The sequence below is a fragment of the Bison bison genome, unplaced genomic scaffold, assembly GCF_000754665.1.
Source record: "Bison bison bison isolate TAMUID 2011002044 unplaced genomic scaffold, Bison_UMD1.0 scf7180017864145, whole genome shotgun sequence".
Classification (NCBI taxonomy): domain Eukaryota; kingdom Metazoa; phylum Chordata; class Mammalia; order Artiodactyla; family Bovidae; genus Bison; species Bison bison.
The window spans coordinates 3,556,311-3,571,197 of record NW_011494717.1 but is presented as its reverse complement, the minus strand read 5'-3'; the positions used below and the strand labels follow the sequence as shown (position 1 = coordinate 3,571,197).

The 14,887-nt window shown below is 44.4% G+C and overlaps 1 protein-coding gene across 1 annotated transcript in view; it reads left to right on the top strand.

Moving 5' to 3' along the window:
• APOB (apolipoprotein B) overlaps positions 1–14,887 on the top strand; it is a 41,917-nt gene that overhangs the window by 14,855 nt on the left and 12,175 nt on the right. The window contains exons 16-25 of the mRNA XM_010840537.1: positions 1,059–1,250; positions 2,139–2,306; positions 2,983–3,194; positions 5,901–6,083; positions 7,213–7,334; positions 11,094–11,304; positions 11,851–12,026; positions 12,152–12,339; positions 13,028–13,173; positions 14,217–14,590. Of these exons, the coding sequence (XP_010838839.1) occupies positions 1,059–1,250; positions 2,139–2,306; positions 2,983–3,194; positions 5,901–6,083; positions 7,213–7,334; positions 11,094–11,304; positions 11,851–12,026; positions 12,152–12,339; positions 13,028–13,173; positions 14,217–14,590 (1,972 nt within the window). The remainder of the gene's footprint in view (positions 1–1,058; positions 1,251–2,138; positions 2,307–2,982; positions 3,195–5,900; positions 6,084–7,212; positions 7,335–11,093; positions 11,305–11,850; positions 12,027–12,151; positions 12,340–13,027; positions 13,174–14,216; positions 14,591–14,887) is intronic.

The window sequence follows — 14,887 nt, the reverse complement described above, 5'->3', positions numbered from 1 at the left end:
ACTAAATGAACTAAAGTATGTAAAAAGCTAAACAAAGCCCCTGACTCTTGTGTTGATTATTCAAGAAGCAGATACTATTATAATTTTGAAATTCATATTTTCACTATTATTAACTACTTTCTTTGGCTCTCACCCACATCTGTGCACTAGCTGATGGAGGCAGAATCCTCTTTGAAGTTGGCATAAGCCTCCACTTAAGGAGCAGAAAATAGATTGTGTGATCTGGACCTTCTTATTCTTTAACTCTTTGCTGTCCAAAGCATGGTCCAGTCATTGGCATCACAGCAATGCTTGTTAGAAATGCAGGTTCTCAGGCCCTACTGGGCTGTATGGAATCAGAACTTGCATTTGAATGAGAACCCCAAAATGACCAGTGTACACATTTCAGTTTGAGAAGCAGGGTGGTAATTTACTCCCCGATGCTCACCTCCATCTCCTAATTTACTCACCTCCACTTGAGGCTGAGGGTCTTTGATCTGTTTTGGGTTTCTCAGTCACTCTTTGTTTCTCTGATGCCTAAGCACCAGTCTATGGAATTCTTATCTCTAAGAACTTACCTAGATCAGAGCTTCCCTAGATGAGATGTGTTTCAAGCTTTTGGCCAATGTATACAGCAGCTATGCTTTCCCAGGAAATCCCTAGTGGTTTTCCTTTGTCGGAGGAGAGAAGGAGTAAGCAGGGGAGGGGATGGGGGACAGAGGATCTTCTAATCTTGGGGAGCCATAGGGATCCTGGCATGCTGGAGAACAGAGATCACCTATGCCTACATCATAGATCACTTGAATGCCTACATCATTCAAGTTAAGAACAGTGTGGAAGCACCACTGTCCCTGACGAGACCTTAGTTTTTTGTTGGTTTTTTTTTTTATGTCAGTTTGGAGGAGCTGTCTGTCTTTTGATAAAAGGTGGGGGCCTGGTTTCAGTGTCTGCCCCACGTCCCCACTACGAGGGTTTATATTTAGGCTCATCACAGCTGCAACAGGGAGGTCCCACACCTTATCCCAAGGGTGTTTGACAGCACTCACACCTCACTAGACATTTTGTTGTTAAAATCCCAGGACATGGTCAATGGAGTCATGTTCAATGTTGAGAAGCTGGTCAAAGATCTGAAATCCAAAGACTTCCCAGAAGCCAGAGCCTACCTCCGCATCTTGGGAGAAGAGCTTGGCTTTGTCAAACTCCATGACCTCCAACTCCTGGGGAAGTTGCTGCTGAAAGGTGTTCGTACCCTGCAGGGGATCCCTCAGATGGTAAGTGGACCATCATAGGGTGATGGGTTAGCCTGGGCTCTGTTGAGATCTCCAGACTCCCTTAAGATCCCAGTCATGCAGACCAGAGAAAATGCTTGTGCTTCCTTCAGAGATGCAAGTTTGTCTTAAATGTCAGTGAAAAAGATTCCTGGATTCCTAAGGAATTGATAGCATTTAGAAATTAAGCTATTCATCACATATCTATTAACAGCATTCATTTGTTCATGTGGAAAACAGTACTAAGTGTATCTCTCTACCTAGAGGGATATGCTTTAATATTTAAATGATGAAGTGATTATGAAAAAAGTATGTAGAAAACTGCAGTCCATTGTCTAAATATTCGTAATTATTAGTTTATTTAAAAGGGAGAAAATATCCAAATATACTCCCTAGGATATAACGAATAATAATGTGGCTTTCATAAAAGAGATCTCAAGTTATTTTCCAGAGGTGTTATAAAGAATAAACACTAATGCATACTGATATGTACATCATCTAAATAGCTCGTCAGTTTTAAAAAAACTGGTTTGACCATAATATATTGTGCTGCAAGTATTCCAATGCCAAATAATCAGAATTAAGTCATGCCATGCAATGATACTTAAAGTTCACAAATCTCAGAGGCCCAGAAATAGTCTGAAATGCCCTTTGAATCCCCAGTTGAAAATGACATGATATCTATCCAGGGCAAATTTTTGTATTTCAATTTGTTGAAATCAATAATAATTCATCTTTATTTATTAAGCTATTCAGCTAATTAAAATATGCTAGTCCCTTTCATTCTATCTGGATAAAGAAGAATAACTATTGTCTGACATAGGGGAGGCTGCATTTCGGAAAGCCTACTTCAATGAGGCTTACTTTCACTCTCTCCTGTATGATATATAGATTAAAGAGCTCATAAGGAAAGGTTCAACAAGTGACTTGTTCCTTCACTACATCTTCATGGACAATGCCTTTGAACTCCCCACTGGACTTGGATTACAACTGCAAGTGTCCTCCTCCGGCATCATCACTCCTGGAATCAAAGCTGGAGTGAAACTGGAAGTAGCTGATGTAAGAATCTGTTCACTTTCCTCCAGGGCAGGTGTCTTGTGCAATTTAAAAAGGTGTTTGCAATTCAAAACGAAGTGCGTCATCATTGGAATCACCTCATTAACTTTTCTTTTTTTAACGTATTTTTTAATTTAATTGGAGGAAAATTGCTTTACTGTGTTCTGTTGGTTTCTGCCATACAATATTGTGACTCAGCCATAATTATACATATATCACCTCCCTCTTGAGCCCCTCTCCCCTCCCCCCACTCCACCCCTCGAGGTCATCATAGAGCACCAGGCTGGGCTCCCTGTGTTGTACAGCAACTTCTCGCCAGCTGTCTATTTTACACATGGTAGTGTGTATGTGTTGATGAACATTAGGCTTCCACCAGGTTGCACCTAGCAACTTCCGCTCAGGCATGGCTATAACATGAGAACTAAGTGTTTCGGTCATCTTTGTATCCTGTTATACTTAAAGTTAACGTGGGTACTTCCTGGTCCTGGGTATCAGTCTGGCCCTGAAGGACTGAGAACATGGCTTTTCCTCCCACAAACACATCTCAGTAATGCTTCCTCTAGTGTGAGCCATCCAGAGACTCTTCCCAGAAGTGGGAAGCTGTGGGGGGAGTGGTGATCTGACTGCAGGGGACTGAGGTTATTGAACCAAGCTGATTAGGTCATTGTCTGACTTACAGATGCAGGCAGAACTGGTGACAAAGCCGTCTGTGTCTGTGGAGTTTGTGACAAACATGGGCATCGTCATCCCAGACTTTGCCAGGAGCGGGGTGCAGATGAACACCAACTTCTTCCATGAAACAGGCCTGGAGGCACGAGTAGTCCTAAAAGCCGGGCAGCTGAAGTTCATCATTCCTTCTCCCAAGAGGCCAGTCAGGCTGTTCAGTGGCAGGTAATTCTTTCACTTCAATCTGACCAGCCAGCTTGGTAGAAGAAATTATGACTGCAGGGTTTGGCCAAGCTACACAGTTGATTGAGAAAATTCAGGCCCCAGTGGATCTTGATGGGAGGCGGGGGGAATGGGGTGAGACAAGGTACTGGATTACCTGCTTTTAACCTGCCTAGACTCACTACAGTTTCCTCAGAGAAGGTACCGGATTACCTGTCCTAGACTCACTGTGTAATTAAAGTTTCCTAAACTTTTCATATTCCACTAAGCTGAGACTTCAGACCTACTGATTAATTTGTTGCTATTAGATTGTATTTTCTTGTGTGATTTTTTTTTGAGAATGGAAAAAAAAAAAAAACACTAGCTATAGAGAAAACATCCTTGGGAAATGAACATTTTTCCCAAGGAAAATACCAAAGGACATACCAATCTACAATGGCAAGTTCAGTAGATAAAGCATGAAAGTCCTAATCTACTGACTGTGGGAGGCGACCTCCTATTGAGAGCTCCATGGTAAATATAATCCTCAAACATGGATTTACCTCAGTGTTTCCATATTTTGGACACTTTTTAATTAATAATTATTATGTTCACTGAACTCTAACCCCCTGAATGCTTTGCAAGAGTGTTATCAAATATAAGACGAATGGAGACCATTTTACTCTCATTCTCTTTCTGCCTCCACAATAAAACTGTTATATAAGGACACATTAATTTATCAGTTCAAATATAGTGAGATAAGCGGCGACTGTCAAGTGAAGGCTGAGTTAGAGGAAGCAGGAGAGGACCATGACGTTGTGTATTGTGGAGCCTGTGGCAGTTAGGGAAAGCATTCTGGAGAAAGCCACACTTCAGCTGATCCCTGGAAGCCGTGTGGGAGTTACCCAGACAAAAGAGAAAAGAATGAATGCTCCCAGGCAAAGAGAAAAGCACCTGCAGTGACCTGAAGGAAACTGAAGGAAAAATGTGGTTCCAGGAACTACAAGAAAAGTTCCATGTGGTCAAGTGCATGGGAAATACAATGAAAGAGGATGTGAGAGGCTGGCAGGGGTCAGCCTTGTGAGCCATCTTCAGGAGTGTGGGCTCTTCTGAAGGCAAAAGGGTTGAAAGTGGGCGTGTAAATGAGGTAAGGTTGGTGTTTTAGAAAACTCTGACTCTGGAGTGGGAGATGGGTCGAGAGGAGGCGTGGCCAGAGCAGAAAGATGAGTCAGGAGCCTGGTTACAACCCCATGCTGGGGGAGATGGTAGTGCCACACCTGATGAGGGCAGGCAGACAGAGCAATGAACTGACCCCAGAAATCCTTAGGAAGTGGAAACTTGGTGATCGACTGGATGCAGGGAGTGGAGTGGACGGGGCGGGGTGAGGAAAAAGAAGGAGTCAGGAGGAGTCAGGGGTGCTCGTCATTGAAATAGAGACTAAAGAAGCAAAGCAGTTGGTGAGGGGGATAAGGACAAATGCCATTTTCAACACACTGGCTTGGAAGTCCTGGGAGACTGAGAATACCCAGCTGTCGTCAGATCCATAGGTCTGAGCTCAGTGCAAATGTCTGAACTATAAATACATATCTGGGCATCACTGGCACATAGAGGTTGTTGAAATCAAACAGTGATTCATGTAGAGTAAGGCATGAGGGACTAGGACAAGAACAGATAGAATATACACATGTAAAAGGAAGAGGCATACACAGCAAAGAGTGATAAGGGGTGACCGAAGCCATAAACGGTCACAGAAGCCCGGGAGCAGCCACAGGGGTGGATCACCCCACGGACAGGGCATCACTGGTACTTAGAGTTCCAACCCACCAGCAAAGGTTGGTCTCAGCACACTCCTAAAATGAGAAAACAGCCCTGAGAAAAGAACATGATATATCAAAGAGACCATCCTTAGGTGGAACCAGGACATTATGAAATATTCTTGCACTTACTAATTTTTTAAGAGCATACTGGGGAGGAGGATACCAGATATTTTCAGATCTAGTTCAGACTCTAAAGTCTTAATCTGGCCATTAGTGAGCAACTCTACTGAATGCTTCCAAGAGATCAAAGAAGACAAAGCCAAAAAATGTCCATTGGAGGTGACTGGAGATGCTGATGAAGGCAGTTCAGAAGCACCAGGAGGGTGGCCGTCAGACCCCTATTCAGGAGAAGGGTGTTGAATGAAAGTGGTGGCTACAGAGACAGACAGATTTCTTGATTGTGAGGGAGACAAGAAGGGGCTAGAAGGGCAGGAAAGGGGTGTGGAGTGTGTGTACACAGTGGGAAAAGAGACTTGAGTATGTTTAGTGCTGGTGGAGAAAAGCTAGTGGAGAGGGATTTCAGGTGAAAAACAAGTTGGACACCTTTTATCTGCACTTTAGGAAGGAAGGGGCAGCCGTGAAGTCGGGTCCCAGTGTCCGTTACTGACCTCTCTGAGTCTCTTTCATCTGTAAAGGGAGACTCTTAATTCCTACTGTCATGGAAATGTGACCAACTTAGTGCAATGTCTTAGTGCAAATTGTTTTGGGAAATGATAAGAGTCACAGGGTTGTTCGCCTTATTGATGTTCTTCTTACAGTTCTGTGTTTCTGAATAAATCAAAGAATTTGAGGTGGATATGAACAGAGGGAAGATAGGGGCCAGGGTAAGGGGGCATTTACATTGGGAGAATCAGTAATGTTCATTTCAATGACTTGAAAATAACTAGGTTTTTTTTTTTCCTTCTTTCACTAGTAACACATTGCATTTGGTCTCTACCACCAAAACGGAAGTGATCCCACCTCTCATTGAGAACAGGCAGTCCTGGTCAACTTGCAAGCCTTTCTTCATTGGCCTGAACTATTGCATCACGGGTGCATACTCCAATGCCAGCTCCACAGACTCTTCCTCCTACTACCCGCTGACTGGGGACACCAGGTCAGAAATGCTCAGTGTCTCTGTCCAGCATCCGCTCACCTCCTAGATTATGACCACCTAGCAGGGCTTCCCATGTGGTGCTAGTGATAAAGAATCTGCCTGCCGGTGCGGGAGACACAACAGGCATGGGTTCCATCCCTGGGTGGGGAAGATCCGCTGGAGAAGAAAATGACAACCCACTCCAGTATTCCTGTGGGAAATCCCATGGACCAAGGAGCCTGATGGGCAACACAGAGTTGGATGTGACTGAGCATTCACATGCAAGCAGAGCCAAGGAAGAACACTGTGTGTTGTGTTGCCATGTCACCAGCCTCAGGAACTTGTTCTGTGCCTTGGTTATTTAGAACTGTGGTCCTCTGCCCTATACACCAGAAGGTTACCTACCTAACCTGTGTGGCTAGGTTTTGGCATCCCCATAGGTGGGGAGGAGAGGGCAGTATTGGAAGGTGAGGTGTCATAACCCCTAGGGAGGTCTTAGCTCCAAAAATAAACAGAGGAAATTTTATCAAACTCCCTCAAGGAAACTACCCACTGCCACTTGGCGCCCCCTTTTTCTCCCTCATGCATTAGAGGAGATCATAGACATATGCTGATTTGCTCCCAGTTCAGTATCCATGTTTCCGTTACCTCCAGACACATGGGCAAGGTCTTTCTTGAAGCCACTCCCACCCCATGGCTTCCCTTGTGGCTCAGCTGGTAAAGAATCCACCCGCAATGCGGGAGACCTGGTTTCAATCCCTGGGTTGGGAAGATCCCCTGGAGAAGGCAAAGGCTACCCACTCCAGCATTCTGGCCTGGAGAATTCCATGGATCTTATAGTCCATGGAGTCTCAGCGTCGGACACAACGGAGCAACTTTCACTTCACTTCCCACTCCTTATTCTCAGCTTTGCTGACTTAACCAGCCAACCCCTGCTGGTCCAAAAACCCAAAGCATCCTGGGATTTGCCCTTGCCTTGGGCTTTTGGAGGAAATGAAGGGACCTTAAAGATCATCATTAGTTAAGGACAAGTGACAGGGTTAAATAAGGACCAGATTTTTGTTGCAGTTGAGGCCGAGTTGTTTTGGCAACATTATTATCATCACGAAGGCTCTAACATTATGCATCGCATGCATTGTAACATCTTTAGATTTGAACTGGAATTGAAACCCACAGGAGAAGTGGAACAGTATTCTGCCAAGGCATTCTATGAACTCCGGAGAGATGGTGAAGCCTTGGTGGACATGCTGAAGCTTGTAACTCAGACTGAAGGCAAGTATCCAGAAAAGGGCCCCTCCATCTCCACCCTCAGTCTCAAGTCCAGGACTCACAAGGAGAATGAATTTCATTTAATGTATTTAACAATGGGATTTTCCAGGCAAGAATACTGGAGTGAGGTGCCATTGTAAATATTCAGAAAGTCAGATTAGTGCTGGGGAGAATAGAGCACAGAGGGGCCTAGGGGATGTCAGGTGTGGAAGCCAGGACAAAGGATGGGGGAAGCCGGTGCCATTTGGATTGAAAAGGGAAGCTCTCACTGGTAAAGGGAGCATAAACAAGAGGCCTGAAAGAGGTCAGGGGATAATGCACATGTAAAGAGTGTTACAGACTGAGGGGCCAGCTGGTGCAAGGGTCCTGGGGCAAGTGCATGGCCTCTGTTTGAGGACAAGAAAGGAAGTCGGTATGGTTGAAGCAGAGATCAGGGAGGAAAACTGTAGAAGATGAAGTCAGAAATAGGGGCAGGGCGAAGGATGATCATGTAGGCTGTGTAAGGATGTTAGTTTTTACAATGAGTGAAGTAAGCTACTATTTTAAAATTGAAGTATACTTGATTTAAAATGTGTTACTTTCAGGTATATAGCAAAGTGATTTGGTTATATATATATATACTTTTTCAGATTCTTTTCCATTATAGGTTATTATAAGATATTGACTATAGTTCCCTGTACACAGTATACAGTAGGTCCTTTTTTAATCTCTTTTACATATAATAGTGTGTATCTGTTAATCTCAAAGTCTTAATTTACCCATCCACCCCCTTTGCCCTTTGGTAGCCATAAGTTTGTTTTCTGTGAGTCTGTTTTATCAGTAAATTCATTTATATCATTTTTTTTAGATCCCACATGTTAGTGATATCATATGATATTTGTTTTGCTTTGTTTGACTTATTTCAGTTAGAACAATAATCCCTAGGTCCATCCATGTTTCTGCATATAGCAATGTTTTATTCTTTTTTATGACTGGGTAGTATTCCATAGTCGGAGAAGGCAATGGCGCCCCACTCCAGTACTCTTGCCTGGAAAATCCCATGGACGGAGGAGCCTGATGGGCTGCAGTCCATGAGGTCACCAAGAGTCGGACATGACTAAGCGACTTCGCTTTCACTTTTCACTTTCATGCATTGGAGAAGGAAATGGCAACCCACTCCAGTGTTCTTGCCTGGAGAATCCCAGGGATGGGGGAGCCTGGTGGGCTGCCATCTATGGGGTCGCACAGAGTCGGACACGACTGAAGCAACTTAGCAGCAGTATTCCATTGTATGTGTATACCAGATCTTCTTTATCCATTCATCTGTTGGTGGACATTTAGGTTTCTTTCATGTCTTCACTATTGTAAATAGTGCTGCTGTGAACATTGGGGTTCATCTGTCTTTTCAAATTAGGTTTTTTTGTCTAATTTGGGTATATGCCCAGGAGTGGGATTGCTACATCATATGTTTATAGTTTTTAGTTTTTTAGGGAACCTCCATACTGTTCTGCATAGTGGCTGCACCAATTTATAGCCCCATCAACACAGTAGAAGGGTTCTGTTTTCTCCATATCCTATCCAGCATTTATTATTTTTAGACTTCTTGATAATGACCATTCTGACCAGTGTGAGGTGATACCTCACTGTAGTTTTGATTTGTGTTTCTCTAATAATTAGTGATATTAAAAAGCAGAGACATTACTTTGCCAACAAAGGTCTGTCTAGTCAAGGCTATGGTTTTTCCAGTGGGCTTGTATGGATGTGAGAGTTGGACTGTGAAGAAAGCTGAGCACAGAAGAATTGATGATTTTTAACTGTGGTGTTGGAGAAGACTCTTGAGAGTCCCTTGGACTGCAAGGAGATCCAATAAGTCCATTCTAAAGCAGATCAGTCCTGGGTGTTCATTGGAAGGACTGATGCTAAAGCTGAAACTCCAGTACTTTGGCTACCTCATGCGAAGAGCTGACTCATTGGAAAAGACTCTGATGCTGGGAGGGATTGGGGGAAGGAGGAGAAGGGGACAACAGAGGATGAGATGGCTGGATGGCATCACTGACTCGATGGACGTGAGTCTGAGTGAACTCCGGGAGTTGGTGATGGACAGGGAGGCTTGGCATGCTGCAATTCATGATGTCGCAAAGAGTCGGACACAACTGAGCAACTGAACTGAACTGAACTGAATAATTAGTGATGCTGAGCATCTTCGAAAATGCCTCTTGGCCATCTCTATCTCTTCTTTAGAGAACCCATTTTTTGATTGGGTTGTTTGCTTTTTGATGTTGAGCTGTATAAGCTGTTTGTATATTTTGGAAATTAAGCTCTTTGTGGTTTGCAAATATTTTCTCCTAGTCGGTAGGTCTTCTTTCCATTTTGTTTATGATTTCCTTTGCTGTGCCTCTAAGTTTGGTGATGTCCTATTTGTTTAGTTTTGAAGAAGAAACTATTTGATTTGTGTTTATGCTGAGCAAAGACTTTAGAAGGACAAGGGCAGAGAAACTAGGGTGCAGCCTGTCACAATAATCCAGGCCAGAGATGGTGGTGCATTGGATTGGATTGGTGGTGGCAAATGTGGTTGGATTCTGGCCATATTTTGAGGGTTAGCCAGACAGAATTTGCCTGATACAGTGGATATTCAGTGTAAGAGAAAAAAGGCTCTCAGGACAACTCAAAATTTTGGCCTGAGCAGATGAAGATCAGGGTTGCCATGTCCTGAGATGGAAAAGGCCAGTGGAGAAGCAGGTTTTAGGTTTTAGGAGAAGCTGAGATATTCACTGTGGATGATTATTTATGCAGGAACAGTAAGTCACAAGATTAAAAACAAAAGGAAAATAAAACCCCCAGGAAAGGGGGTGCTCACAGGGGATATGTATGAAAAAAAAAATGTCATTTAACAATTTTACAAGATATGTAAAATGGGTAGACCTGTGAACTGAAGGAAACCTGGGAATCTTGTGACAAAGAAGGGAGGAGCTGGGAGAGAGGAAGGCAGGGCACCAGGAAGGATGTCATTGGCAGATGCTCACACGGAGATGTGTACCTGACAGAGCCAAGCCTTTACTGATCCCTGAACATGCTAAGCGTTCCTCATGTCAGGCCCTTTGCACTTCTGATTTCCTCTGCCTGGACTACTCTCCCCATAGGATACAGCCTGGCTCAGCATCTTTCTCACTTTCATTTATTCATTTGGCTGTGCCAGGTCTTTAGCTGCGGCATGCAAGGTCTTTAGTGGCCGCATGCGAACTCTAAGTTGTGGCATGTGTGGTCTAGTTCCCTGACCAGGGATGCAACCTGGGTCCCCTACACTGGGAGCTTGGAATCTTAGCCAATGGACCACCAGGGAAGTCCCTCACCCTCTCTCTTCCTTCAAGCCTCTGCCCACATATCCTCTTATCAGAGCTTCTCTGGCCACCACGCATGAAACAGCACGTCTTCTATGCTTGTCTGTCCTTTATCATCTTATCCAGTTTTACTTTTCATCTTAACATTTATGACCACCGGACACAATGTACTTGCTTATTGTCTGTACATGTCCCACTGGAATGTCAGCTCCATGAGGACTGGGAATCCCAGTGCCAAGAGCAGTGTCTCGCCCATGATAAGTAATCAGTAAATATTTACAAACTGAACACATGTCCAGGTACCCTAGACTTAAAAATTTAAAGTAAAATCCTTGAACTGTGTCCTCAGTTGAGTGCTTTAAGTTCTGGAAGTTTCTCTGCCTTGTTCTCTTTTCTTCCTATATGGAGCTGATGAATACGCATCTTGACTTGTACACTCTCCCAGGTGTGAAGCAGACCGAGGCTACTCTGCTGTTTAGATACAACCGGCAGAGTAAGACCTTGTCCAGTGAACTCCACATTCCAGATTTTGACATTGACCTTGGGACAGTCCTCAAAGTTAATTATGAACATTCTAAGGAAAAGAAGTCTTACAAGCTCACCCTGGACTTTCAGAACAAGAAAATCACTGAGGTCACCCTCACTGGCCACATAAGGTAAGGAACTCTCTAGGGGGTCTGGACAGAGCTGTGGACCTTCCTGGCTCTGCCCTTTCTTCCTTTTCAGCTTTAAAGCTGACCAGGCCAGGGGTACCCACAGTCCACAGTGCAAGGGACAGATAGAACCCTCATCATTCTGACTGTCCGCTCATGTCTGGTTGGACCTGCCTGCCATTCATTGGTATTACTATTCATGAGGCACTGTGCTGGGTACTTTAATTATCTCACGTGATAAACTGCAAGGTAGGTATGAGTTTCTCTGTTTTATAGATGAGGGAATGGCAGTTCAGAGGGGTTAAATAATTTGGCCAAGACAGCAGAGACAGTAAAGGGTAGAGCAGGATTCAGTTTTTGAAAACCTCTCCCCTACCTCCCTGGAAAGTCCTGAATTTGTGCCGAGTTAGCTTTAGAAGTTGAGGAGTTTAATCTCTGGTCACTTCTTTGAGCCATTCGTGTATCACCACAAATAGAACTCGTGTTTCATCCTGCGTATCTCCTTGGAATGAATAGAATCATTGATGCTGACCTTTTCTTTTTCAATAGCTATGACAGGAAGGAAGAAGGCAAAATCAAAGGTGTGATTTCCATACCCCGTTTGCAAGCAGAAGCCAGAAGTGAGATTCTCAGCCTCTGGTCTCCCTCAAAACTGCTCCTTCAGATGGACTCCTCTGCCACGGCTTACGGCTCAACAATATCCAAGAAGGTGGCATGGCGTTATGGTGTGTATGTCCCTCCTACGTGAGCACACCCAAGAAGAGCTCCGTGTACTTGAGGGCAGTGCTGACGGCCATAGGTCGGGACTGACCTGGTGCTCCTGACAGCTATTTCCCATGTGTGTTTTCAGATGGAGATAAGATTGAATTTGAATGGAACACAGGCACCAATGTGGATACTAAAAAAGCAACTTCCAATTTCCCTGTGGATCTCTCTGCTTTTCCTAAAAGCTTGCATACGTATGCCAATATTCTCCTGGATCGCAGAGTTCCTCAGACAGACCTGACTTTTCGGCACATGGGTTCCAAATTAGTTGCTGTGAGTACATGTCAGCCAGTCAATAAATACACAGTGATAATTACATAGTCAACCCTATATTAGGTGAAAGAGAATATCCAAAGATGGAGAAGGTATGCTTCCCACCCCCAGGGAATTCCTGGGGAGAAAAAAAAGCATTGACGTGTACACGGTTGTTGTTTAGGTGTTAAGTCTTGTCCAGCTGTTTTGCAACCCCATGTACTATAGCCCACCAGGCTCTTCTGTCCATGGGATTTCCCAGGAAAGAATACTGGAGTGGGTTGCCAACTCCAGGGCATCTTCCTTACCCAGGGATTGAACTTGCTTCTCCTGCATTGGCAGGCAGGTTCTTTACCACTGAGCCACCAGAGAAGCCCTTAACATGTGCCTAGTTACCCATTTACACAAGGCTGTATGTTTGAAATACCAAATGAATACTAAGCAGAAGAGTTACCTGTGCCTAAGACATCACAGGGAACTACAGGACACTGGCTAGAGGGTTGACTATGCTATGCATTCCTTTTATAAAATACAGAAAGAGATGAATTACTGCCAACCAAAATTAAATAATTTTTATGATTTATATTTTAACTTTGAGTATATCATCCTGCTTAATGATAGAGCTGTCAAATTTGGATTATCACCTAATGTGAATTGTGTGTGATGCCTGTCCATGCCCACTCCTTTTAAAACTCCTGTTATTTTGTAGGCAGCAAGCACCTGGCTCCAGGAGACATCGAGGAGTCTTCCTTATGCCCAGAATATACAAGACCAACTCAGTGGCCTGCAAGAGTTGTGCCTCCAGAAAATGGAATTGCCAAACGTCCACATCCCAGACAACCTCTTCTTGAAAAGGTGAAAAAATGAGCCAGAAAAATTTCTTGAACTATGAGACGTAAATGGAAGATTTTACTTAGCATGATCTAGGCTTTTTTTCAATTTACATTTTTAATGGAAGTGATGTGAGCAATTTAAAGACATTAGTAACTGTAGCATAAATGCTATGGCATTTTTGCATTAGTAAATATGAGGTCAGAATGTGAACACCAACCCAGTTAACAAAAAGAATCCTAAGAAAGTAATTAGGAGATCCTAGTACTCTGTCCCTAAGATGTTTCACGGTTATGAAACGCTTTTGGAGGTAAGTGATTATGTCACTGTAAGAACAAGAAAAACTATGACTTGGGCTTCCAGGTGGTGCTAGTGGTAAAGAACCTGCCTGCCAATGCACGAGCTGTAAGAGACTCCAGTTCTATCGCTGGGTCGGGACGATTCCCTGGAGGAGGGCATGCAACCCACTCCAGCGTTCTTGCCTGGAAAATCCCATAGACAGAGGAGCCTGGCAGTCCACAGGGTCGCAAAGGGTCAGACAAGACTGAAGCAACCTAGCCCACACAACTATGACTTAGACAGAGAAGGCAATGGCACCCCACTCCAGTACTCTTGCCTGGAAAATCCCATGGATGGAGGAGCCTGGAAGGCTGCAGTCCATGGGTCGCTGAGGGTCGAACATGACTGAGTGACTTCACTTTCACTTTTCACTTTCATGCACTGGAGAAGGAAATGGCAACCCACTCCAGTATTCTTGCCTGGAGAATCCCAGGGATGGGGAAGCCTGGTGGGCTGCCGTCTATGGGGTCACACAGATTCGGACACGACCCAAGTGACTTAGCAATAGCAATAGCAGTCATAAGGACGCAGCTCTTGGAAGGGATTTGAATGAATCTGAGAGTTTGATAGGTAGGGATTAAAACCAGGGACTCCAGGCCTTGGGAAGAGCATGAGCAACGTGCAGTATTGGATTGACAATGGGACACCTGCACTATTGTTTGGAAGGTCAGGAGGCAGTGAAGTTCTTGCTGTCTGACTGTGGGCACTGTCTTTGCTCTTTATTTCAGTGACGGTCGGATCAAATACACCTTGAACAAGAACAGTATGGAAATTGAGATCCCATTGCCTTTTGGTGGCAAATCCTCCGAAGATCTAAAGATGTTCAAGACGATTCAGACTCCAGCCCTCAACTTCCAGCCTCTGGGATTCCACCTGCCATCGCAAGAGTTCCAAATCCCTACTTTTACCATCCCCAACTTGTATCCACTGCGGCTGCCCCTCTTGGGTGTGCTAGACCTCTCCACAAGTATCTACAGCAACTTGTACAACTGGTCTGCCTCCTATACTGGGGGCAACACCAGCACAGACCACTGGAGCCTTCAGGCTCAGTACCACGTGAAGGCAGATTCTGTGGTCAACCTGCTCTCCTACCACGTGCAAGGTGAGCCATGCTCGCGGGGAGGGTCACAGAACGGCTTCGCTGCATGTCCCAGCGGGAGAACCTCCTCTAGGAAGGGAAAAACTTCCTTACAGATATTTTTCTTGCTACTTGGAACCCTGTTCTTTTTTTATTATTATTATTTTTAATTGAAGGATAATTACTTTCCAATATTGTGTTGGTTTCTGCCAAACATCAACATGAATTAGCCATAGGTATGCCTATGTCCCCTCCCTCTTGAACCTCCCTCCCACCTCCTTCCCACCCCTCCCCTCCAGGTTGTTACAGAGCCCCAGTTTG